The 27130-nt window shown below is 41.4% G+C and overlaps 1 protein-coding gene across 1 annotated transcript in view; it reads left to right on the top strand.

The window, feature by feature from the left end:
• The window catches only part of MNAT1 (MNAT1 component of CDK activating kinase), a 119693-nt gene that overhangs the window by 26276 nt on the left and 66287 nt on the right, over positions 1-27130 (top strand). The window contains exons 2-5 of the mRNA XM_058807135.1: positions 8431-8583; positions 10180-10253; positions 18512-18615; positions 22517-22657. Of these exons, the coding sequence (XP_058663118.1) occupies positions 8431-8583; positions 10180-10253; positions 18512-18615; positions 22517-22657 (472 nt within the window). The remainder of the gene's footprint in view (positions 1-8430; positions 8584-10179; positions 10254-18511; positions 18616-22516; positions 22658-27130) is intronic.

Below are 27130 nucleotides of genomic sequence, written 5' to 3'. Positions count from 1 at the left end.
TGAAACACCAGCAGCTCTTCAGCTGCCCCCTTGGGTTCCATGAGCCTGTTCCTGACTGCCCCCCATGGCAGGGGGACCACAAGGTGTTATTTAATTGGTTTAGGGCTGTCATTTTCTCTGCTTGCTGCTCTTTAAGTGATGAGCTCCCAGTGACTCTGTGACTTGGTTCAAATGCATGAATTAATCAGTTTTTTTCAGTTGTGTTGCTTTCTGTTTCTGTTGTGGAAGGGCTTGGCTATAAAGTAACCTTGTGTGCTTTGTGTAAAGTATTCTGAAATAATTTGTCATGGTCTTGTGGCTGTCTTATTTTTAGCAAGTCTAAAAAATAGTATTTACCCTCTGTCTGCTACCCCATGTATTATTGCATGGCTTGTGTTTTAACTGTTCATTGACTCAGCTTTTCAGAGGTGTTGATTAACTTGTAGGGTACCCTGAAATAATAATGGTGGACACTTTTTGGGTCTTATTTCCCTCTCCTTATACTTTTGGTTCAAGATAAACACTTCCCCTCAAACCACAACACTGAGTATGCTCCAAAAGCTTTGGAGGAGGGAAGGAGAAATTCTAATAGAGAGAAGAGCAGCTTTTTATGGCCTCCCACCCAATGGAAATCCCTGGGATCTCAGTTCAGGGATCTTGTTCAAACTATAACCTGCCTGTGTGGTGCACCCAATGGGAGAGTTTATCTGGTGAAAAATAACCCAAAAATAACTGTGTGGCTGCAAATATTATCCTGGCCTGAGGGAGAGGACAGCAGGGGAAGGGCAGTGCACAGCAGTGAGGTTACAGCAGCTTCTCTGGTGTTGGTGCTGATTTAACATGCAGGTATACACTTCTGCTCTTCCCAAGCTGAATATATAAACTCAGGCTTGTTGGGACTTCTGCTGCTTATCAGAATGGCAGATGATGTCTTAACCTTTGAGTTTGGCCCTTCATTTGTAATTAAATAAAAAGAAACACTTGATTTTATTGTATCATAAACCAAGATTTATGTAGGAGCTCCCACTTGGTCATGGCAACTTGTTCTTTCAGTCACTTCAAACCAAGCAAGTTTAGTGGTAGGGAGGACACCACTTTGTTACATTTTGTTTTTTGAGCACTGATAGGGGTTTCAGAGCTATCCAGGACGTGGCTGATGCAGTTATTGCTCCACCAGGCTGTTTTTTCAGTTGTTTTTAATTGTGTGTGCATACACCCACACTGTCTCTGTATTTGAATAGCTTGAGGAAACTGGACTGTGTACTTTTCATGCTTCAAGTCAAACACAAGTCTCTGCTCTTGGCAGGAATTTGGCTTGGTTCCTCCCAATACCCAGGAGAGATGAGCCAACATTTGTAGATCAATCAACAATACCTTTGTGAAAGATAGGTCAAGATTTGGATTTTTGAGAGATTTTCAAAGCCTTGCATGTTTCCCATTGAGACCCCAAACCACTGCTGTATTTTGGAAGACCTTGGTCATATGCCTGGCTCTCTGACAGATGTGTCTTATCAATTTTATCTTCCTACTCTGAGATTAGACATGAAATATGGGAGTGTCTCGTGACAAGCCCTCAGTAATGTGGTCAGGATATCCCATCATGCCACAAATACCTTTTAATGTTTTTCCCCTTTTACCATAAAGCCACATTTCCTTGTCTTGTTCCCACATGCTGTTGTTGCACTGTTAAAATGTGTTGAAAATACAGGACAGAAGGTAGAAGTCTTGTTTCAGTAAAAGATTTCAAGTAAGAGATTTGTTGTGACTATTTTGGGACCCCCAAGTGTTTATTTTTTATTTTCTATGTTTTAGTTTTTTCCATGTGATTTCTGGCTCATGTAGGTGTTTGGTGTGATAATGCTCAGAGTATTTGGTACAGTAAAATCTGTCAGCTTAGCCACATGGTGCAGGACTTTCTCATGAGGTAAGAAATGGATATGGAGGGAGAAGGGGGCAACATTTCTGGTGTGAGATCTCACACTTGTTAGTGACGAATATGTTTGTCCTGTGAGACAATGGGTGACGTGGAGCTGGATTGTGTCTCAAAAGGTGCGGTCTTGCCAATTTGGACAGACTTGGGAGATTTTGTAATTGTGACTTAAGTTCAGGTGTGCTGTGGGCAGCTGTTGATCCTGATAAACATTTTAATTTGATGTTTGCTGAGAACTCTGAAAACTTGCAGAGTTCTCACTGAAGGAGAATAAAGCACAATAGCAAAGGTTATTGACGCAGTTGAATTATTATTTTACTGCATGTGTTTGCCCAGTAGACCATAATGGATTTGGAGTAGTTGTTCTGGTACACTGAGTAAATTCTGGGTTGGTTTTGGTGTGCCTAGTCATTGTGAAAGCACTTATTTCTCAATGCCACACAGCTGCTCTTGGAGTGTCAGGAATTGGCCTGTTGTTTGGACAAAGTGGCAGAATGGTGCTGTAGGACACGTTCTTGTGATTGTGTCCTTAACTGACTAGGCAGCACTATGTCAGGAAAAAACACTTTATTTAAATATACTCATAGAAATATTTTTCTATACTATCTAGAGTTAATAACATAAAAGCTTCTCTATTTTTTTCCCCTAAGGAAAAAAGAAAGGCTCATCTGTACTGGATAAAAGTGATTTAAGTTGTAGCTTGCTGCAAATTCTCTTGTCAGGTCCAAGCCCCTTGAAATGGTTTTGTAGTAGAGATGTTGAAACACGATGGGTGGTGGAAATATTTATTATTAATTGACTCAGTATGTCTTTTTTTTCCCCTTTAGAAATACCAGTCAGTCAGGGCTGTTGTTCAGTCACTACCTGGTCTGCTTTATTTCTGGTGCAGCTGAGAGGAGCTGGTCTGTATAGCAGAGTATGTACATGGGAGTTTGGAAAATAAGGTTAACTGTGCCTGGATGTCTCCTAAATTTTTGAGATGTCTGGGCTCATTTAACCTCCTCTCTTCTGCAATGTGGAGCAGAACTTGTCTGACAAAACAAAAATGAAACAGAAGTGGTGTGCGTGCATCCTTTTCCCAAAAGATATAAACAGTCTAGAAGGAGGATTGTGTTCTCAGGAGCTTGGCAGATGATGCTGAGAATTGACATAACACAGATATAGGCAGAGCACCAGAGTCTCCTTTTGCTTTGTTGCTTAAAGGAGGGAGTTCAGATCAGCTCTCTGGAGTCCTGGTTTGAAAAAAATGAAATGTTAGCAAAGCAATCTCTGAGATTTTGTGTCACACTGTGACTGGGCTGAAGAGAAGGGAGCTGCAGGTAGCTTATCAGCAGTGTTTAAAACCCAAAATTCTCATCTGAACTGAGCACTTCTCATCTGAATCTGATAGAGTTGTGGTTCCTGCCTGGAAGCTGTGTCCTATTGCCATGATGAGCTGCAGTCTCTGCATGTCACAGGGGTAACTGTGAGACCTGTTTATTTACTAGTTGAAGACAAGGCCCATTGTGTGGGTTTTTTGGCCAAATAAGGTTTTGAGATCATTCTGAAGTTGTCTCCTCACAAGGTAAGGACAGCAAAATCCCCTCTGATAGAACTTTACAGAATCTGGACAAGATTCTTCCTTCTCCCAACTCCCTCTTGGATTTGGCAGTCAGGGAAGAGATGGCCCAAAAAACACAGGCAGCAGCTACTGCAAGTACCTGAATAAGGATTTACGGATTCCTGAAGCTGAGGTGTAAAAAGGAAAAGCCTGATTTTTATCCCTAACTCCCTACTGATCTTTTAAGCTCCTTTATTCTGAGGCTCTCAGAGGTGCTTGGTGTCACTGAAGTTGAACTTTTCTTTCCTCTGCTTTTGCTCCCTATCCTGTAACATAGCAAAAAATGGTTTTGTCTGGGTTCTTTTGGATCTCAGAGGTCCTGGCTGCTGCAGACTCCCGGAAGAACCTGTGTCTGTGGGTCCATCAGCTCAGAAAATGAAGCTGCAGTGGCCAGCTGCGAGTCATTGATGAGCTCTTGGCTGCTCAGCAGAACCCACTGTGACTTGTTAAATGTGCTGAGGGTTGTGAAATAAACAGGTTTGACAGCTGCTCTCCCCAGATTGGGCTGTTCTTGTCTCAGTTCAAGAATCTCTGCTTGACAATATCAAATTGTCTAATCCAGGCTAAGCAAGAAGCCCAGGAATGTTTCTAGAAGCATCTTTGATTTAAAAAACTAGATGTCATCCTGTAAGCTTTCTCATGTGTGTGTTTTCTGTTTTTTAATATTCCCTCCCCATAAATCAAGTCATTCCACTTCTATAAGTAAATTTCCCTCTGACATTGAAATTGAGGAACAAATGAAGACATTTTTGCTGATTTGCTCCACTCCTGTTGTTTGTGGTTCAAGTCTTGGCTATGTATTGAAGACTGCATTATTATTTTTTAATCTAAACTATTTCTTTCATAGTAGAGAGGATTGTTGTTTTGTTACTTGAAATTACAGAAACATCTTGGTGATAAAAGCTGAAGAAAGAGAGGCTTAGAAATTCTGATACTCTTTAATGAGTCTATATACTAATAATAGGCTTTGTAAAGAAGGCTGGTAACTCATTCTGTAATACTCCTAGTCAACAGCAAAAGCCATAAAGTTTTTTTTTTCTCTGCAATGATTAATGGCTGCATATCTAAAGTTCTGCAAATTTTTGTAATGCTCAGCAGAATCTAAAATTTTGAGAGAATATCTTGTGTTCCTGCTTGTGGAAATAGCTGTTCTTTAATCTGTTTTGTTTGCTGCCTTGCCAGCCAAGCTAAAAAAGTGAGCAGCACCATCAAGCTGTGCTAATGCTGTGAGCCATTTCCATCCTCCAGTGTCCCAGATTCCTTGTCTGCCATCATCCCTGCATGCAGTGAGTGTGTGCATGTGTCAGGAATGCAGCATTGGGCACCAGTCCTGTACCCTCTGAAGACACTCTGTCCAAAACAAACACTCGGTTCCCTGTCAGTGTAATTTAGTTGATAAATATCTTAACAGCTTTCTGGGGAGGAACCTCTGCTTGTTTTCTGCAATGTACCAAAAGCATTTTTAGTGATCCTGAAGTCCTTGGACATGAGGGCCTGTAGTGCTGTTTGTGCATTGCCAAATCGTGTAGATGCTTTGTTTGCTCCCCCCAAAAATGTGATGTGATAGACTGCTCAGAGACTGGGCCTTTTGTTTAATATTTCATGGGGAGTAAAGAGAAGAACAACAGATAAAACCACTGTCCACGAAATGAAAATGAGCATTCTAAAGTTTATTGGTGTCCAAGATCAGGACACTTCGTTGTTCCTGCTTGGCATTACTGATAGTTGTGCCTGTTGTATGTCCATGGGTAAATCCTTGGGCATTTTCTGTTCATGTCTTCATCCTGATCACATGTTCTCAAGGTACAAACTCAAATCCAAAAGGAAATGGTTTAGTGAGTGTGTGAAGTAGAACACAGATTGCAGAAGAAGCAGCAACATCACATCGTTTGTTTAGCTCTCACGTGAAGCTGTTGTCTTCAGACAAACTCAGTATTGAGCAAATGTATGGATGTGATTTTTAAAAATACGAACATTTGTCATCATTAGTTTATATATGTAGCATATCTGCCTACATAATACACATACAAAATTGCCTATTTAAGGCTCCTAATTAAAGAAATTAGGAGGCCATCCTAATGGCCTCTGTTTTGGCCATGATTTGAAGGGGAGTTAAGGAGGTGTTTTGGTGCTTTGCTCATTTGGCCATCCACAGGGCCATCTGTTTTTGGCCATGATTAGAAGGTGAGTTAAGGAAGTGCTTTGATGCTTTGCTCATTTGGAGAAAGCCACATATAGTGTGTTGGCCAGTGAAAGATGTACAGAATGGTGTCCTGCTTCCACAGTCAGCTGTTGTTAAAGTAAGACCAGGAGGGAAGAGTTGGACTTGGAAAGAAAAGGAAGAATCTCCTGAAATGATGTGGTTTGAGGAGCTCTGTATGTCCCTCTGTGCTATTGAATAAGTTTCTGTGACTTTGAAGTCACAGAAATTGCTACATATTTTAATAACTAGCTAACTAAATAATCCAAGTGGAAAAAAAAGATGTATTTTTGAATTTTACAGTTCAAGATAATTTTTTCTCAAGTCACATTTTGAAATCTTTATTTGAAGCTGTGAAAGAATTAATTAAATCCACCTTTATAACAATGTGCCTCCATGGTGATGACACATGCTCTGACATTAGTGGTCTGCAGTGAAACCAGAAGGAATTCCTTGGAGCAGGGTTGGGCAAATGGCTTTTTTTCATTCCTCAAGAATCAGATGGAAATGTGTGACCCAAGATTGCCATTGGTGGCAGAGTGGCTGCTGTTTGTGGGAACAAGGATGACAGATTTGTTTGGAAGGAAGCTTGGGATCTGTGTGTATTAAATCTGTCTGCAGATGGGAGAGGAGGCAGGACATGGACTGAGTCCAGCTCTGCCCTTGACTTGTCCCATACAGCCCCCTTTGAATTCAGAGGGAATTATCTCCAAATAAATATCAGGGTGGATGTGCACGAGTGAGTGAGAATGCAATCACCTGATGTGGGATCCCCATAGTGAGGTGTTGACTCATCTTTTCATGTATGGAAAGCTATTCTGCAGCCTTAGGAACAGTGCTTTCAGCTGGGGAAGGCATGGAAGCACTTGTGTGAAGTGCTTTTCCAAGGAGGGATTTTTTCCATAGTCAAGTCCTGTGCAAACTTGATTTAGGGAAGGGGGGAGTGAAGCAGTTTCAGGTGCTGCTGTCTGTGAATGATACCCTGCACATGGAGCCCCTGTTCTGTTGGTCCTTATTCAATACTGTGATAAAAAACAATACAAACACCTGCACTTGGATCCACCTGCTGAGCTCTGTCTCTTTGCTCCCTGTTCTATAACTTAGGGAAAAGGAGGCAGGGACTTTTCTGTGCTTTGGCTGCTGTGTTGAGAGGCACAAACAGCCAGAGCTGCCAGAACAGAGACAGTGAAGCTGTCCTTGTGTGGGGCTCCTGCGTGCACAGACAGGTTGGGGGAGGCCAGAGAAATCCCTTTCCCTGCCTTGCCTGCTCTCTTGCATTTACTCTTGCTCCTCCTGTTGTGGGGACATAAATTGCTTTCATTATATTAACATGATATTAATTTCTCATTATTTTATTGAGTTCATGTCCCAGCAGCTTCTAAATTTCAGGCTTAGTGTGCTAATGAAGTTTAATTGTTCCCTACCCAGATAATTTGTATTTATAAATACACTTTGTTTTCTAACTTAAGGAATTCTGGGGCAGGAAAATGCCCAGCTTAATTCAAGGTTTGCTCTTTAACATTTGCAGCTGCTGTGCAAAATGCAGGCTGAAGCTGTAGTTATCTGTGTTAGCAACAACAAAAAAATTGCTTTTTTTTTTTTTAAATTGTGAGATTCAATTGTGTTTGTTTTGCACTTTCTAATCTTGAAAACAGAAGCTGGGCAGAACTGGTTGGCTCTCCTCACCTCTGCCTCTGTAAGGACTGGAACCAGTTTAGTTTGGGATAGGTCAGCAGTACGAAAGTTTTGTTTAAGATCTTTCTCAACCATGTCAGTGTTGTTTCTCTTAACTTGTTTAGCTTTTGTGCTGGGTTTGTGAAGGTAAAACATGGCTTAGCCCTTAATGTACAACTGTTTTGGCTTCAATCTAGCAAAGCTATAAATAGGCTCCCCTTTGCCTCCCCAGCAGTAGGAAATGACTGCAGCAGGTGTTGTCCTCTGCTAGAAATTTGCACATTATTACTACCCAAGTACTTTTTTCTTAAAATCAGCTTTCTTGTTACGTGTTCTTCCTTTAATAAATGCCAACTGACTGGTCAGCAAGTATCGTGTTAAAATCTGAAGTCTTCATTAGGTCAAAAGAAATAAAACCAGAAAGGTATTTTTGTTTTATTTCTGTGCAGCCTCTGTGTAAAGTTTATTTTACATGCAATTTAAAAAATATTACCAGAAGGCACAGGAGAGCTGCATAAAGCTGACTGAAATGCTTTTTATTCTTTTGGCTTTGCTGGGTTGGATTTTAACTCAGGTTTGTAGCAGTTCCTCTGTGATAGGACTGGCAGATGCTTGGAAGTCTGCAGGCAAGATTTGTGTCCATGCTTGGATTGAGTTCTCCTTGCACTACAGCATCCAGAAAATAAACAGGGTTTTTGTGCAATGAGGTCATGCTTAGAGTAAATCAGGATCTTGCAGTCTGGTCCATGTGAAATGGGTTTGCTGTGTCAGTAACAGCTTCCCCTTGATCCAGACCCCATCATTTGGTGCTTGGTGTCAGCAAAGAGCTGGGGGTGTTTGGGCAGGGAGAATCAGAATCCATGTTTGTGCTGCTGAGCCTGTTCTGCTCAGGAGGGAGGAGAGCCCTGGCCCCCTGCCCCTGTGGGTGCTGCAGAAGGAGTGAAACCAGGGCAGGTGTGCTGTGCCAACAGCAAAAAGGGGGCACACTCCTGTGTTTCAGTTCTGTTTAACACTCTGTGCCTTTACACCCTTTCCTTTGTCCCACAGGTGTGAGAGCTGTGTGGAGCTGCTGTTTGTGAGAGGGGCTGGGAACTGCCACGAGTGTGACACCCCCCTGAGGAAGAGCAACTTCAGGGTGCAGCTCTTCGAGGACCCTGCTGTCGACAAGGAAGTGGAAATCCGGAAGAAAGTGCTGAAAATGTGAGTGCCACCATTTAAAATAACAAAAAGCGGATGTATTTCATGCATCCAAATTTTAAAAATTTGACTTTTTCAGTAGTACAGAGGAGATTTTTATTTTTTTAAGTGGCAAACCATAAAAGTTGACTCCATTTATCATGGAGGGATTTCAGAGAATCTGATTTTGTGCAACAATTGAAAGCTGAAATCTCAATTTAGCCTTGAGGGATTCCTGCTTAGCATTAGAAAATGTTGAGTGTTTCTATGTGGCCTTCTTTGGCAAAGACTTGGCTCCAAAATGGAGATGATTAGATATTGAGGGGGTGAACATGGCAGCAGAGCAAGAAACAGGACCTTGATTGTTTCGTTCCCTGGGGACCTGTTCTGAGAGTTGAAGGCCAGTTCCCTTCAAAATCAAAATGGGCAAAAGAGAGTTCACATTGTTTTTTGCTTCACACAGCAATTGTTAGTGGAAGTGGTCCCTTGCAAGCCTGGTGTTACCATTCTGTCATGCAGATTTGAAAGCTCTTGAAATTGAGATAAATGAGGTCTAAGATTGCATCTCACTCCTTGTGGCCAGTAAGCAGCATTTTATAAAGAAAATATGGGAGCCAGTTGATGTTTTAATAGAAGAAAATCTGATAAATAAACCCAGAGAGAGCTGTGTGTGCCGAAGTGAACTTACAGGTAAATTATAAGCTTGTCAGCCTTTATCTAAAACTTGGGACAATAGTAAATGAATCATATGTTGATGAAACTGTGCCACTGAATACCAAGCATGGGAAGCAGTATTAATTCTGATGCTGGATTTTAAAGTCTCTTGAAGTTAACAGAAGTCAATCTGTAATAAGTCAATTAAACATGGAATAAAGTTTAGTTAGAAGAGAAAATGTTGGAGAATTCTTGGCCCACTGGGGTTTGGCAGATTAGTTTTTAGGAGGCAGAAAAAATGCCCCCAAATTGGAATATGGCCTCAATTCTTTGGATTTTTATATTCCTGGGTGTCACACTCCACAGATCAGACAGAATCTCAGCTTTGTATTTTCTTGGGAAGAAAGTCTGCCTGTCTTGACTTTCAGAAGCTGCCCATGCTCTAAGCCAGTTGTCCCTTCATCTTTTTACTTTCTCCAGCTCTGAAGAGGTGAATGTGAGTGCTGGAATGGCCTATTGATATGAAATGAGATAATTGTAGAATTTTCAGTTTGCTGCTGACGTATGCTGTCTGTTGTTGGCACAAAGCCAAAATCCCTTTTCTGATTGTTCTAGAAAAGCTTTTTCTTTTTTCATTTTTGTTCTCTGTGGGTGTTGCTGTTGTCTCTGCCTTTGTTAAGAGGCTGGCTGGGAGTTACTCTGTCTTGGCCTCTGTGCTCATGTTTACCTGTAACCCTGGAAAAGGAATTGGCAAACAATAGGCAAAGATAGCAGAGATTTCTTCCAGGCTCCTCCTTTCCTTTGGAGCAGGCTCTTGTGTCTCCCAGTAAAGATTCTGGTCAGTTTGGGAGTCACAAAGCACACAGCAGATAAAAGTAGATCAATGCTTAATCAGCTTGCTGCAAAAGCTTTGTTGAATGGAAATTGTATCTTTCTGTTTATAAATACTTTTATCTTCTCTTAAAGATACAATAAAAGAGAGGAAGACTTTCCCACTCTAGAGGAATATAATGATTTCTTGGAAGAAATAGAAGAAATTGGTAAGTCTTAATGCTTGAATTTTTGATGTGCTGTGCTTGTGAGACCATAGGCTTTTATCTTCTGACTCAGCTGCCTATGAGAATGTCTAAGTTCAGTTTCTGTAATATGATTTATCACAGTATCAGATTTTTATCTAATTACCTTTTTTCTGGATTTAATCATGCTTGTTGAACTGTAGGATATTGTTAAGTAAAACATTTTATCTGCCAGAGAAAAAACACAATCCAATGAGGAAACAAAGCTGGAAAAGAAAGGCTTGCAGGGGACTGTCCATGCTGCACTGGCAAAGATTAAACAAAGAGAGGAGAAATTGAAATTTTCATTATATCCCTCCATTAGCTTTATCTACCATGACAGAAGCCATATGGTGTCTTTCATCATTTTTGCTTCTGCAAGTACAGTAGTTGAAGCTGCTTTGAAGCTGCTGACCTTACATACCACTGTGGTAGCATTTTATGTTGCTGTGCAGAAGGAGAAGGTTTAGGAACAGACGTGGATTTCTTTCTCTTTGGATTAGCTGCAGCAGAACTTTGCCCTTTGGGGAAGGAACAATGTTATCAACAGAGTTTATTTTCTTCTTAGTTAGGGTGACTTGTGATTTATGGTGGAGTGATGGGTTTTGCTTAGAAAAACAAGGATGTGTTCAAAGGAGTGACTCCTAAATGGTTTGTTCTTGGTTTTTATGAGCTTCTGAGGCTTTTCTTTTTTTTGACCTGGAGGAAGAAGAGGTGACTTAGAGCATGCAGGAGGGGCAGTGAATGTGATTTGGAGGAAACCATGGAGATGACAATTTTCCTTCATTTTTCTCAAAGGAGCCCTTGCTGCTTTTTGCGCTGTGGTGTTTTGTAGAAATGTATCCAAACACTTACTGCTGTGAGCAATGGATCGTGTTTTTGTTGGCACAAAAGGATGCTGAGGCTGGGAAGCCAAATGGTGTGACTGGGAAACACCAGTCACACTCACATGGTCCAGATATCTGGAGGAGATGATGTGGGTGTAGCTTTGTTTGTATATTTTTTGGAATGGTATGGGGGAAGGAGGGAATAAATAGAAAGAATGGCCAGAGGATCCTGGAAGAATCTGTGTGCTCATGGGAAGCAAAACTGCTTTTTTTCATGTAGCATTAAATATAATTTCCCACTTAACTGCTGTTGCAGGACTTTTTAACATCTCTAACAAGGGAGTTGAAGTTTTGCCTGAAATTGAGTGAACCTCATGAATTTGTGCAGGATGTGAAGGTTTTACAGCTCTTGGGATTAGGTGGTTACATTGCAAATGGTTCCAAATCTTGTACTGGGAACTTGGTTTTAGAAACAGCAGAAACCTGGCCGGTCTTGGTAACATTATGAAAAAGAATGATTTGGCCAATAATTGTTTTGGCCCTGCAAATGCATAGTGAAGAAGCTTGATAGAGTTTTTAGGAATTGGAGTTAGTTACCTGAGAGGAACACCTAAAATACTAAAAGGAAGTGGAAGTCCAGCTGCATCCTAGTTCATTGATGTGGCAGCCAGGGTGATAAGAGGAAGGAAGGGGTGCAGTCAGAAGACTCTTTAATTTTCACTGTCCCTGAGTTCATTTATGATATCCCAACTCCAGACAGACCCCAGAGGACAGGTTGGGTTCAACAGCAGCACTTGAGGCAAGAGTTCAAGCCCTGTTTGCTCTCCCTGGTGACAAAGCCCGTTGCACATTTGTCCCCAAGCCCATCCCTGCTGTGGTCCTGGGCACAATTCCCCACCTGGCACTTGTCTGATGTGACATTTTCCAGTGCATGTTGTGAATGGTGTGACTGAACAGTGTGTTAAAACTCATTGTCTCTGTATGATAATTTCACACTTTGCTGCTGAGAGGAGTGATTTCATTTTGTGTGTCTCTGAATTCTCTGCTTGCTTGCTCGTGTGGAAAACTGGGCTGTAGGATGGAAAAGAAAGGATGTGCAGGGCAGCTTTGCCTTGTGGAGCCAACATTCAGCAGACTTGCAGTAGCTGCTGGTGCTTGGGAAGGTTTCCCCTCTCCCCATGCCCCAAAGTGCAGCTTCACCTTTTTTTCCCTCTTTGCTGGAAGGTTTTGTTTCTGGAGTTGTTTTAGAGGGTTTTTAATGAAGTAGTTGCTTAGCACAGACAAAATGTAAACATCTTGTGTAGGTGTATTTCATGTGACCCTCATTCTGATAGGTTTTCCAAATATTCCAGGTAGGTCAGCTCCAAAACTAGCAATGGAATGAGACACAGCAATTGCTGACCTCACTGCAAACACATTTTCCCCCTTCATATCAGCTGTTTTATACCTACAGACTTTTTCTATTGAAATAGAGGAGTTGGATGGTGCAGCAACAGTGTGTGTGTGTGGGAAGGTCAAACAAACATTAGGGTAGTCACCTTTTAAGATTTCTATTATAAAAACCAGGTTTTTGAAGTGGTTTAGAGTGTAGCCACTGAATAATGCTTTGGGCTAAAATGTGTTAAACAAGGCTTTAAATAAAAACCACATTTTAAAGCAAGTTCTCCCCAGAAGAAAAATCGGTTGGACAATTTGAGAGCATTGTAAGCACAGTTTGTTGTCATTAGCACTAGGAATAAAAATAAAGTGAAAGGGTTAAAACCTGCTCTTGGGAAAGGTGTGGGCAACATGTATCTGAGTGAGTCAGGACTGTGCCCATATGGTAACAGGGACCTGGTTAAACCTTTCAGTGTTGCTACAAGTTGCGCTCTGTGGACACAATCTGAATTTCGCTTGCTCTTTCTACAAAGTTTTCTTCTTCCCCCGAGCATTTCTCCTTCCCCAGAGTATCTCTGCCATTTTTCCAAGCCCTGTGTGAGAGCTCTTGGAGCAGGACCCGCCTCCCAGCGTGTGCCTGGCACCTTCCCTGGTACCTGAGTGAGGCCCCCCGGCGTTACCGCAGCACCATTGTTCTGGGTAATTGCTGCTTTTTAAAAAGCATTCAGCTCCGAGGCTGCTCTTATTTGTGTATTCCTGTATCTCCCTGATGCTCCAGGACTTTATGCAATGCTCTCAGAACACTTATCTGACAAGTGATCCTTGCATAGGAAGGGTTTTGCTATCTCTGATCACTTGTGGCTTGTGCTGTTTATTGTTTTGTGGTTTGGTTTTTCCCCCTCTGTGTGTGTGTTCTCGAGGATGGTGTTGCTGGTCCTGACACGGGCAATAACACAACTGGAAATTGGGCAGCTTTATCAAAGATCTCTTTGAGTTCACATCATCACACTGCTCCTGCCAAAATGGTGTTTCTTAGAGTGATGGGGCTGAGTGATTTCAGTCATTCACTTCTGGCAAAGGTGTTGACTCAGTAAAAGACCACTGAGGATAAACAGAAATAATCATTGATACCTAACTAGACTCTTTTCTGGCTTAACTGTGGGTTTTCTTTTGTTTCTGATAATTATTTTGTTATAATCCCAGAAATGTTGGTTGGAAGGAACATGTTAAATTCTTTTCCATCTTTTCTCTCCCTCACTGCACTCCTGCTCCTTTTAAAAGGGCAGGGATCAGGCTCAAAAGCGCCAAAGGAAGTTGCCACAGAAGCCTGGGACATCCTAGGCAGACTGAGGATGAGGTTGTGTCTCCCTCTGTAGCACTCTGCCACATTCCCAGTCTGGGGTTTTAGGAAGATGATAATTTAGGAGTTGTTTGTAGTAGATGAGAGGAATATTGTTTATAATGAACGAATGCTAGTAGTTAGTCTAAAACAGGGAGATTTTGAGGAACTTAGTCCTGCAGTGCAGTGATATTCATTCATTCAATTATTGTGCCATTTAATTAAAATTTTTGTCTTATTTTCTTTTTTGTAACTAGGAAAATATTTTTCCATTTGTTACAGAACAGTATAATGAATGCTGTTCTTTTGAAAAACAGAGAAAGTCCCTGTAGAGGCTGAATTTCAGAACTTGGGAGTTTCACCTAAATAGAATGAAATGCTTCACAAAAAACACAATAGTCTTCCTGTTATACTTAACAGATGTCTCAAGGCAAGTCATTTTATAAACCAACCAATGTGAGATGGATAAGTAGATAAATAATTGTTGCATACAAAACAGCTTCTGTTTCTTTTCCCTGAAGGGCTTCAGGCCTCTTATATCGGCTTATGCTATATTTCAACATGGACAAAAATAAGTCTGTCTTCTCTTTGAAACCTTTTCAAACCAGCCATCTGCTTTGCCACTCATATTCAGATCTACACCAATATTTTTTCAGGGTAGGTGTAGCGTATGAGTTGGGATTTTTAACTCTTTCTAGTTTTTCTACTTCTATTTTTTTCTTTAATAAAGTTAAGAAATGCATTTAAAATAAATTTCTAGCAAAACTCAAAGCAGGCTGCATAGTCCTAGCTATGTTAAAGTTTGTATGTTGAGTGATAGCAATTGTGTTCTTTGGTTTTATAGTTGTTGGCCTTTAAATGCCAAGTAACTTGTGGAAGGGACAAGGGACAAGAGAGGGAAATAATATCTTAATTATTTTTTGTGCCCTAGTGCCCCTTGCAAAGCAGACTTGTCAGCTGTATTGTGAGGATACAATGGCAAGAATTTGTATTCTATAAATATTGATGAAAAGACGTTTGAAGCTCATGAAAAATTTATTAGAAAATATGTTGAAAGATGTTTTGGCTGCTGGCTGGCCACTGGTAACCATGCAGTGTCAAAGAGCAGCTTGTTTTGCTGGTAGGTGTTTATTGTAGAGGGAAGATGCTGTTTTCATGAACTAAAGGGCAGCTGTTGATGCTGAAATTGATGTGGGCAAATCCAGGTTGTGCTGTTACAGTTTTCATTGTTTTATTTTTTTTAATACTTTTTTGCACTCTTTTACTCTGTTTCTACTCTTACAACAAAATGTCTTCAGTGTTTCCACTCTTGAAATGTGGACAGATCAGTGTTGAGGACATGCTGAGGACCAGGACAGTGTTCCTCATGTAGATCAGTGTTCTCTGGTTTCTCTGGTCCAAATTTCCTCTGGCCTTTGAGGGGGCTGAAGTTTGAATTTCTGATTGCTGGTGTCCTACAGAATCCTTGAGTAGCAGAGCAGAGTCAGTGTGAACAGATCTGACTGCTGAGAGGGAAACAGCAGGAAAACAAGGGGGGATAAACACTTCCACCATGAGCAGAGCAGTGGGCTTTTGGGGTGAAAATTTCCCAAACATTGATGCAGAAATAGATTTTTTTTAGATAGAAATGTTACTTCCTGTGAAGTACCAAAATGCACCCGTTTTTGTAAGCAGTTCTCATTAAAGGTAGGCATCTGCAAGTGTTTAAAACATGCCTGCTTTTCCCCAGTATGAGTTTTAAATCTTAAGCCTCTTGTTTTATAGACCAAATTGTGATCAGCTGAACCTATTAAAGATAACTGAGGAAGAAGCCAAAAAACAAACCCTGAAGGTTTCAAGCAGCAATAACTGCAAAACAGGGATCATCAGCTTATGGCTGGATTTATTTTTAGAGAAATATTCATGATGTTCAGAAGCCTGAAGACAATTTGGCATCTCCTCATGCACCTGAAGGTGGCATCTGGGCATCCTGCTAGCACAGCATGGCTCATGGGCTATTTCTTTCTTGTGTCATGACTGGAGAGTTCAGAGAGCTGCTGTGTGGAGTGAGGTTGTAGGAAGTGCTGACATTCCCATCAGCTGCTGTCACTGCAGAGCTCTGGGCTCATTGTGTGCCAGCATTTTCACTGATACTTCTTCTCTGCCCTAATACTCAAATATTAAAGCTTCTTGTCAGTGGGCAACTGTAGGCTGGAAATTTGGACGTCAGATCACCATTAAAATACTAAAGATTTAGACTGAAATCATGTTTTGCTAAGGAGAGGTTGCTACAACCAAGAAGCGTGTGTTTGTCACAATATGAAATTGGAAAATGTTATTCATTTTGGAGAGGAAAAAAACCCCAAACATTTGGGAGGGGTAGCTTGCTCCCAAAAAACCAAGGAGCTGAACTTTGAGTGTCTTGTTTGGGTTATGGCAGTGCCCAGAGGTCGCAGCTGGGGTGAGATAAAGACCTGAGGGAGAAGTGCTGCCTGAAGCTATGGCATGGAGATACAGCAGGTGGTGTGTGGGAGAAAGGAACCTTTATTCTCCTCCTCTGGTTCTTGCCAGTGGGAGAACTCCAGTACAGAGGCCCAGTAGCAAAGTTTGTAAATTCAGCTCAGGTGTTGATTTTGAAATTTTTAAAGCACAAACTCAGCCATCTTAGATCTTCCCTCTGAACTGAGGATGCTGGGGTGGGGCTGGAAGAGTTCAGCTGATTCAGGAGCCAGGCTGGATTGAAATGTCATTCCTCTTGATGCTGCTTATTATTCAGAAAATGGGAAAATAAACACAGTTTTTTTTTTATTTTTAAGGTTAAGAGGTTATTTAACTGTATCTTGCTGAGCCCTTTTTTGTTGCAGTTTGAGGAATTGAGTATGTTAATAAGAGTAAGATGATGTGGTGGTTTGGTACTCCTGGATAAGAGTGTTCCTCTTCCCATCTGTACCCTTTTATTACTTCCCTGGTACCCTCTCTGGCTCTCAGCCCCTGTGTTGAGCCAGTTCAGGTTACTGAAGGGTTTTTGTTGACACTGCAGAGTATCTGAGGGAATTCTGGGATCAGAGCAGGGGAAAGAGTGAGGCTTGGGGAGCAGGAATGCCTCTCTTGGCAGCCAGAGCTGGGCTTTTAGCACTGAGCTGCATCCGCAGCTCCGCCATTTAGGACCTTCCTGTTTCTTCTCATCTCCATTTGCTCCTGGCATTGATTTCTTGATGTTTCCTTCACTGCTCTCACCTGGTTTGCCAGCCTGAGCTACCTTTGGTTTGGTTTGCCTAGAACCCTCCTAAGGGCTCTTTTCTGCCGTGTTACCTGTGGGGAGGATGGAAGAAGGGAAATGATGTTCTCCAAACTGAGATGTGTGTTACCCTGATGAGTAACAGCAGACTTCATTCTGTTCCCTCTAGCAGCCTCATTGGTTCTTTATTCCCCTTTATTGTTACCTGTGGGGAGGATGGAAGAAGGGATAGGATGCTCTCCAAACTGAGGCGTGTGTTACCCTGATGAGTAACAACACACTTCATGCTGCTTCCTCCTGTTGCCTCCAGCAGCCTCACTGGTACAAATGACTTGGCAGTGGTGCAGCCAGGCTTAGCTTGGCCCTGGTTTCCTAAAAACCTGGGAAAGAGAACTGGACCAAAAGCTCCCAAGTGCCAGGCTGGTGTTTGCACAAGAACCTCCTTCCCTTCGGGGTGTGACACAGCGCGGTCACTGCGTGGTTGTTTCTTGTGGAGGATTTATCAATGACTGCACAAATTTCTCTGCTGCCCTTGTAGGCAGGTGACAGAGCTCTTGGAGGCTTGGAGTGCTCTGTGCTGGCTCTGCTCGGTAGCTCTGAGGCCATGGGCATGAGCCCAGCATCACTCAGGGTGGGGATCAACAAGAGACTTCCCAGTGATAACGGGTTCAGTTGGAATTCACTTGACCCACAAGTGAACCAGTGACCCAGAGGTGAAGGGCTCAGGCATTGTATCAAATTACAAATCATCCAAACCATCTACATCTTTCAAGCTGTTGATTATAGAAACTGTTCAATTTCTTGCGATACCATGTGTAGATAATTGGGAATGTTGTGCTAAACTATGGAGCTTGCTGGCCGACCCTGCTTGCTCATAATTACATGAGATATAGTCTGTCACCACTGAGAGACATCAAAAGAATGTCAGCTGACCTATTAATCTGCAAGCATCTGCAGATTCCTCATAATAAAGGTAATTGTACTTTGGTGCCTTTTAAGTTACCAAGCAATGTAAATTTTTTTGTGTACCTGAGAATTCAGTCACTGTAGTCCTTGTGCATTAAATATTCCCTAGGAAATGAAATTACTTAATTTCCAACCTTGTCTTCATATGGCTGCGTTTGATCTAATTTAATTTTATAGGAACCACCATGTTCTTAGCTATAACTGCTACTTGGAAAAGTCAGTGTTTTATGAATAGTATGATGATTATTCATGTATCATTACAGTGTCACAAAATGGGATGCAAGATTGAAATTTTAATCTCCTACAGATGTGGAAACCTACAGAAACTCTGCTGGCTTTTGTTGGAGTGCAGTGACTTAGCAGATTGTCTCTGTCTTTATATGGCATGTTTAAATAAGTTCTGTTACTGCAATGTTTATATTTGGCTAGAAGGGATACAGAGCATAAGAATAGTGTTTCTTTGTCATAGTCATGCATGCTGACCTAATACTTTTGCTTTCTGTCTTTGTTTATGCAGTATTTAACTTGACCAACAATGTGGACTTGGAGAACACCAAAAAGAAAATGGAGCTATATCAAAAGGATAACAAAGAAGTCATTCAGAAGAATAAGTTAAAACTGGTTAGTTAACTTCTCTCCCCTACAATTTTTATTCATTTGTTAAAGAATTAAAGGATTTGTGGAGTACTTTCTTAAACCAAAGCTGAAAGTGCTTACAGGGTTCTTTGTATTTAAATATTGAGGTTGAAATGTAGTTGTGCTTTATTTTGGGAAGGGCTGGAGGAGAGGGGCAGCAGCAGAGGCTGTGTGTAATACATCAGCAGGCATGTGTGCTGGCAGTGCCGTTGGACAATGGCCAGGAGAGATGAAGTTCATTCCTACACCAGGACAATCGTTCCTTTCTCATCTGAAGGAAAAAAGAAATCCAGACCCAGACATTATGAAGCTCCCAGGAGAGAGTTGTAAAATTGAGGCAAAACACAGGCCTGGTTTGTACAAAATTTGAAATGAAAGATGTTGAAACAAACATTAAAACTTTTGTTCAAGAGCTGATAACAGTAACATCAGGGATATTGTATATATAATCTGTATGCAAAACACAGGGTTCTTTGAAGATTCATTCATTAAATTATGGCTCACATATCATTTTGTTCTTTAAAAATAAACTTGCATGTATTTATTCCTGTAAGAAAAGTTTAATCTGTTAAATATTTTTTCAGCATGAAAATACACATTGTTATCAGTTCTTGAAGGAAAATGTCTGCCCAGAGTGTGACATAACAAAAGTTTGTGTTTGTAATCCAGTTGCACTAAGGACTTGCTTTCAAATCAGTAGGGGTGAAATCCTCACTCCCCTGAAGTCTGTGGCAAAACTCTGGGTGATTTCTTTAGCTCTAGGATTTCACAGGAGGAGATTGGAATCTGAAAAATGTTTGTTTGAACCTCTTCCTTTTAAAGGCAAGGAAATTTCCCTAGGGGTCCATCTCTGATCTGTTATCCTGTCTCTGACACTGTGCAATATCCTCTGCTTCAGAGCTTGAGGAGACCTGCCAGGGCTTTGGCTGTCTTATTTTACAGTGGAGCTGCAGCCTCTGGGGTCACAGTGGGAGCAGCTCTGCCTCAGCCCACCTTCCCTGCAAGGACAGGGGCTGGCTGGTGCTCTCAGGCACCTCTGCAATGCCCTGTACCCCCTCAAGCACTTCTGGTTGCTGTGCTCCACAGTCCTGCTCTGCTGGAGGCTGGGCAGGCCTGTGTGAATCCAGACTCACTGAAGAGCTGGAAACATTTCTGGTTTTTTTCTTTTTTAACATTTGAATTGTTCCTAATTTCTTTTTCAACAATTGAAACATAATAGATTTTACACAGTGGTTATTACAAAAACTGCATGATCTTGTCCATAAATTTCCCCCTCTCCTAAAAGCTGAAGGGTTGCTTATAAAAGTTGCTTTTCCTCTCCAACTCCTCTTAGCAAGTTTTGGAATGTCTCTACTCCATGTGTGGTAAAAGGTGTCCTCCTTTCTTGCCTAAACTTTTTATGGCCAGTCATTGTCCCTGCTTTCTTGTCTTAATTTTTTCTGTCCACTCTAATAGGTTGCTTCTGAGGGATGTAGATGTTTTCTGTCCCTCTTGTTTTTGTTACCCTTTGCCTGCTCCAGTGTGATTTGTGTTTGGCAGGCAGAAGGGGCCAGAATTGAATGCAGAGATCTTAATGCCTCTCATAAAGGAAATCTATTTTCCCATCTCTGCTGGAAATACATTGATCCTGAGACTGTTCTTCTCTTGTAGTTTAGAAAAAAAAAAAGGGTGAAGATCTTGGTGTTCTTGTAGTTATATTTTTTTTAATATATAGATATTTATATACACTTTTTATTTATAAAACCTTTCACCCTGACTGCAGCTTTTCCAGTGTTTCTCCCTTAAATATTTGCACTTCTCCAGTCATAGGGTAGCTTCTTGCTTCCTGCTTTATCACTAGATGTTTAATTTCACTTGCTGCTTTGTGCAGTCTTGAAATAGTTGTGTCTGGATTCTGTGATGTGAATGTGCCTGTTTTCCTGATTATCCTTTCCTGAATGTGGCAACACATGATTTTACTTTCTATTTACTTCTTCACTTGTAGGCTTGAGTTTACAACAGGCTTCACTGTCATCTTTCCCTTCACATATTAGGACTGTGTTTAGATTATCTTTAGTCTGGACACAACCCTTGCTGCCTACTGAACTCTTCTCTTTTACTGTTTAAAGAATTTCATCTGACATGTGATAATTCTTCCATTTTCCTGTAGTCTGCTCTGGTTTAGGTTTGTTTATCAGTTTACTTATTTCAGACCATAATTTTTCTGGGATGTTTCTTCAGACTAGGTCTGTCAGCACTTCCCTACAAGTTTTCTTCTGTTTCAGTGCAAATTCCAGGCAGTCTTTAGAGATAAATGTGGAAGAGCCTTGGAATGTCTCAAACACCATGAGCTCTTCTGTCCTGTTGACCAAACTAACTAAATCCCTTAATTCTCAGACATAACCTCAGTTAGAAATTTGGGGATTTTCTTGTTTGTTTTTTCCCTTTCATGAAATGCAAAGAGAGCCCAATCCCAGGTGGTTGCTGGTTGGTGACCAGCTTTTTACCAGTGTCACTGCACCAGTTACAAAATGGAAGCAGTTTCTATTGGCTTGGGGGCAGGTGGTGACATCTCCCAGGAGTAACTGGGACCCCCTGGCTCAATCTGTCTGGTGAAGGGATTTTTTTTGGCAGATTCTGGCTTTTATTAGGTAGCTGTGCCTGATGATATAACTTAATGATTAGAGCAAACTTTACTATTGTCTTGGCCTTGATAATGATCTCAGAATCCTAGAAGAACTGAGTTGGAAGGGACCCACAAGGATTATTGGGTCCAGCTCCTGGCCCTGCACAGCACCATCCCCACCCTGTGCTGAGGGCATTGTCCAAACCCTCCTTGAGCTCTGCCAGCCTTGGTGCTGTGACCATTGCCCTGGGAGCCTGTTCAGTGCCCAAACACCCTCTGGGTGAAGAACCTTTTCCTGATATCCAACCTAAACCTCCCTTGACACAACTTCAGGCCATTCCCTTAGGTCTTGTCGCTGAGCACCACAGAGAAGAGATCAGTGTCTTCCCCGTGATGTTCTGCTGAAACTCCTTTCATCAGTAAATCATCCATTTAAGTTCATGAAATTTTAATTATCTTGCCATTTTTACTGCATCTCCCTTTGCTTTAGTATGTTAAATGGAGAAGATTTGGAAAATGTTTCCTGTATGTTTTTCCTTGTACCTTCTAGCAACCAAACCAACATTCTTTTGATCCACCTTCTTTATAAAATTGTTTAATCCTCTTATTTTTCTCTCTCTAAGCTTTCTTCTGTTTTTTTATTTTCACTGTGATTTTCAAATACAGATTACCTAATAGTTTGCACATTAAAAAGATCCTTGCCAAGAAATAGATCTGTAACAAGAACTTGTCTTTTTGTACTAGTAATCTTTCTTTTCATCTCATGTCACATGTCTGCAATCCAGGTTATAGGAAAAATTCCTTATTTTCTAAAAATGTGACATTAAGCATTAACTGTGAAAATGATATAGGCTTTCCTGTTAATATGCACATGTTTGTAATTTCTCATTTTTCTTCTACACCACTGATGAGCACAGCGTGCTTTGCAAAGATGCAGCTGATGAGGGGGATCAGGAGCAGTATTGTGGGATTATGTTTTTGTTTATCCTACTTGCATCATTGAGTTATAGGATGTGTGGGAGCTGAGAGGGACTCACTTTAGAGTGAAAGTGGAGGGAAAACTCCTTCCCTGACATGTACGGAGTCAGATCTGACTCCAGCAAGCAGCGAGTTAAAAATCTTAACTTTACACTGGGCAGTGAGGAGGTAGAATAATCATCCATAATCACCTTAAAATTCTGCTTTAAAGGGTAGAATTTGGCTGCTTTCCCCTTGTCTGGCCTGGCTGGGGTCCCTGGTGGCTGTGGGGGTGCTGGAGCTGATTTCTGATCTCCCCCTCAGACGCGGGAGCAGGAGGAGCTGGAGGAGGCCCTGGAGGTGGAGCGGCAGGAGAGCGAGCAGAGGCGCCTCTTCATGCAGAAGGAGGAGCAGCTCCAGCAGATGATCAAAAGGAAGAATAAACAGGCACTCCTGGATGATCTGGTGAGTAACAAAAGCAGAGTTTTGAAAGCTCAATAGCATTGACATCCCTCTCTATCACTGTGTGGGATTAACAGATCTGGCCCCCTTTCCCTGTTCTGTGTGTTTTGTGTTTCCATTCTCTCACCTGTTTATTTCAGTGCTGCAAACCACTCTGGTTTTAGTAAGCTAGGGGCTGGATGAAGACTGCTGCTGGGATTTGTAGCTCAGCTCTACCTCTGTTGGCTTGTTAAGCAGTTCTGAGGAGTGGCTGAGGTGTGTGGAAGCAAAAAGGTCATCAGGAGGTGCTTCTTGGCTCAGCCACCTGTGCAGTGGAGAGCAGGGAACAGGAACCTCATGAGTTACCCAAGCATTGCTCAGCTCTTTTCAGTCAGAGCATCTAAATGATTGGTGGTTCCTTTCTATGCAAAAACTACTGTGACAGTGTTCACAGGGATCTGAGGAAGAGGGAAGAGATGAGGATCTGACTTCATGTTTCAGAAGGCTGATTTATTATTTTATTACATATATTACAGTAAAGCTATACTAAAAGAATAGAAGAAAGGATTTCATCAGAAGGCTAGCTAAGAATAGAATAGGATGGAATAATAACAAAAGCTTGTTGCTCGGACAGAGAGTCCAAGCCAGCTGACTGTGATTGGCCATTAATTAGAAACAACCACATGAGACCAATCACAGATGCACCTGTTGCATTCCACAGCAGCAGATAGTCATTGTTTACATTTTGTTCCTGAGGCTTCTCAGCTTCTCAAGAGAAAAAATCTTAAAAGATTTTTCATAAAATATCATAGCTACAAACTACTACAATGAAAAGTTTTCTGCCTTGAGTGTGTCATGTTCTCTTACTGCCACTTCTCCTGTGCAAGTTGCTCCTTTTGAAGTGAATGAAGTTTGTATAGACACACAGAGGAAAACTCAGACTGCTTTTGGAAATTGTGGTAATCTTGATTAATTTACTGATTCTGCATCTGAAATGCAATGATGTGTGGGCATAGAGAAACTCACTCAATGTGTTACATAAACAAGTTTCACATCTCAATTTTTTCAGTGCAAGAGTGTGTACAGATATGCACACACACACATTCACAAGTTTAATACCCATGAGGACAGTCTGTGTACACACAGCTTGTGTGTAACCTTGAGGGAAATCAGAAAAAAGAAGTATGTATGCGTACATACATGTGTTCAGCTGTGTCAGTGTGGTTTCAAGCTGCTTGGCGTATCCAAATGGTATTTTCTCTCTTGTGTCAGTGCATCTCACACTAATACAGGGTTAATTCCTGCTTTGTAGTCTCAGTTCTTATTCATGATACAGATGCTTTTCTACTTTTTCTGAGAAAGCAGAGTTCCTCTTTGAGCCAGTGCAGAAGGCTCTCACATGGAGAGAGGATCTAAGTGAAATTTAGGAGTTTCAGGGACTCCTGAAGAGGCAGATGCCTTTCTTCAAGCCAGGATTCCTGACAACCTGTTACTGGTTTTTCTTTTGTAGGCAAAAGCAGAGGTGAGCATAAAGCTTTTAAATAAAAAAGTCAGGCCTTTAACTTTACATCCAACAATCTATTTTCACTTTAAAGGTAAATGCTTTTACAGTCCACACAATTAGGAATAGTGGATAAAATAATAAAAACTCCACTATGAATTTGAATTTAATTTCTCAGAATATGGATTTGGAGTTTCTGACTTTTTAAAAACCTGTTCTAAAACACCTAACTGACTAGAGACCAGTGACTGATGTGTGGTTGGTTGTTTAATTTTTTTTCTAACACAGCATTTAGTTTTACTGGAAACCTTCACCAGGTGGCTTGCAAAAAGAATAGCTATAAATAACCCTTAAAACATGACTAAAATAAGTAGTTTTAACTGTGATTGCATATGAATTGCTATTAAAACAAATCCTAATATTCTAAAAACAATATAAAGGTGATTTTTAAAGGCTGAGGGAGGAAACTGCACAGTTTCAAGTTGTGTCTGTTTCTGAAGGGGTAGTGTCAACTTAAATTTGAGCCAAAACTTGTTTTGTAATATTACTAAGGTTTATAAAACCAGCACTGAAGTGTTTGTGTAATGACTTACAAAGTCTCTGGAAAACCAGTGGTTATTAAAGAAATAAACATTTCCTATGGTCTCCGAAATCTGAAAATGAAACTGATAATGAATAAAACTCAATTGAGAAATGCAGCAAAAGCCAAGCATAAGCAGCAGCAGTGTAAAGAATTAACTTAAAAAAATAATCTTATGTCTGTGGTTGCTGGTTTTGTGCTAAACCAAAAAGGATTAATTTCTGGCTACAGAGATACCACTGGTAACACCACTGGCTCTGCAGGATTGTGAGAGCAGAGGAACGTGAGAATCTGACATTGGTTTTGAATCTTCTCCTTTGGACAGATCACTTGGTGTAGCCTACAGCCTATACCTACTGGATCTTGGTAATTTTTGTTTTCAAGTTTACCTCTGTCAGTGGGCAACAAGAAAAAATTAAGGACACATTTTTTTGTGTTGTACAAGTAGAGATGTGAGGTATTTTCCTTTTCAAGAAATGAATTGTGCCTTTGGTGCTGAAATCTTACAAAGCTGCAGATCTCATGGAATCATGGAGATGTTTGGGTTGGGAGGGTCCTTGGAGATCATCCAATTCCAAACCCCTGCCATGGGGAGGGAAAGCTCAGAGCCCCATCCAACCTGGCCTTGAACATTGTCAGTGTTGGGGCATCCACAGCTCCTCTGGGCAGCCTGTGCAGGACCTCACCACCCTCTAAAAAGAATTTCTTCCAAAGTCTAATCTAACCCTGCCCTCTGTCAGTTTGGAGCCATTCCCCTTGTCAGGCTGTTGTAAAGGGTCTCTCTCCATCTCTTTTGTCAGCTCCCTTCAGGAACTGGAAAGCCACAATGAGGTCACCCCAAAGTGTTCTCTTTCCAAGCTGAGCAATCCCAAAGCCCTCACCCTTTCCTCGTGGGACAGGTGCTCCTTCCCTCCCACCATCTTGGTGGTTCAGGTCATTAGATGTGTTACTTACGGTGGTTTCATATGGAGGAAAGATCTCAGTTGTGTGCAGAAGTGTTTGAGAATGCTGTACCCTCTTCAAAGAGCTGATCATTTAAGTACTCCAGAGGCACAGAAAAGTGTTAGATATTCTAAATGTTGTGCAGTGTGCCCTGGTTTGTGGCCAGCCTGGGGAGTGCAGGAGCTCCTGCAGAAAGGACCAAGCTCCATCAACCCATCCTTGGCTGGGAACAGGGAGGGAAAGGGCAGTGGGAAGTGCTGGAGAGATCAGCAAGGCATCAGGGGGACCCAGGCTCTGCAGGGCACTGGAAAAGCAGTTTGGTCCTTTTTGCCTCCCTAATTAGGCAATTTCTGTGTGACCTGCATTGTAGGTTACCTCTTTTTACAATAGAATCTCTCACTTTAAAAGCACAAGACCCTTTTGTGACTTATTCTTGCAGTCTCAAATGCACTTTGTGCATCACTGGGAGAGCTGTATGAGTGTTTTATTTTGGATTGTTTGTTTGGGGATTTTTTTTAACCTTGGATAATCCAGGCTGAGTAAAATATGAAAGCACTTTCTTTATGTGCTGTACAAACTCTCTCACATGTATACAGAGGATTCTAAGATGATCTCTTGTGTTTTATGGGACTTGCACTTTCCTCTCCAACAGCCCATAATTCCCAGGCGTGAGCACAATGGGAGAGGATCAGGTTTTCCCTGGACTGTGGCATAGCTTACAGCCAGGCAAAGGCATTCAAGAGGTCAAATCCACACTTTCACCAGAACCTTAAGGGTTTTGAGACAAATCTTCCAGAAATTGTTGTGTAGAACCAGCTTTGTTCATAGTGTGGACAGTTTGTTTTCCCATACAGAAAATTGCTGGTATGGATAAACACAGGGTTGGAAGTTCCACGTGTGTTAATAGTTAACAGAAGGGCTCTGGGCATATTCAGAAGGACAAACAATCAGGATGTGGTGCCTTGCTGGCACACTGTGGCCTTCCCACAGTTGTGTAATCTGGTTACTGCTCATTGTGTGAACTCCTGAGAAGCTGGTTAAAAATTGGCTTCCTTGAATCATTTTATTAGAAATGCAGTGAGTGTTTAAGGAATATGAATGACAAAATGAACAGGAGACTGCTTTCCACTCTTCCCTTCTCCCCCAACGTGTTAAATCTGGTCATTGAAAAAATTTAACATCTTTAACCTCTGCTGACAGCACATGCTGCTGCATGCAGGTTAGAGATGTACAACACTTGAAAGAAGCAGACTCTAAACTTTGCATTTGTGGTCCATTTGTCTCCCAGTTGTACAGAAATTAGATGTCTCTACAATTTGGGTTTTTAGCATCTTCCCTCCCTCCTCCCAGCTGATCACAGCAATGCAAGTAGGAATCTGTACCTTAGATGTTGTATTTGTGATTCTGGAGCAGATCTTGTCTTGTGGGATTTTTCTGCTTTTATCTTGCATTCTAGTGGCAAGGCAAAGGGAGT

Source organism: Ammospiza caudacuta, chromosome 6 (genome assembly GCF_027887145.1).
Source record: "Ammospiza caudacuta isolate bAmmCau1 chromosome 6, bAmmCau1.pri, whole genome shotgun sequence".
NCBI classification, from domain to species: Eukaryota; Metazoa; Chordata; class Aves; order Passeriformes; family Passerellidae; genus Ammospiza; species Ammospiza caudacuta.
The sequence above is the reverse complement of the archived record's forward strand: the minus strand, read 5'-3'. Positions and strand labels throughout refer to the sequence as shown.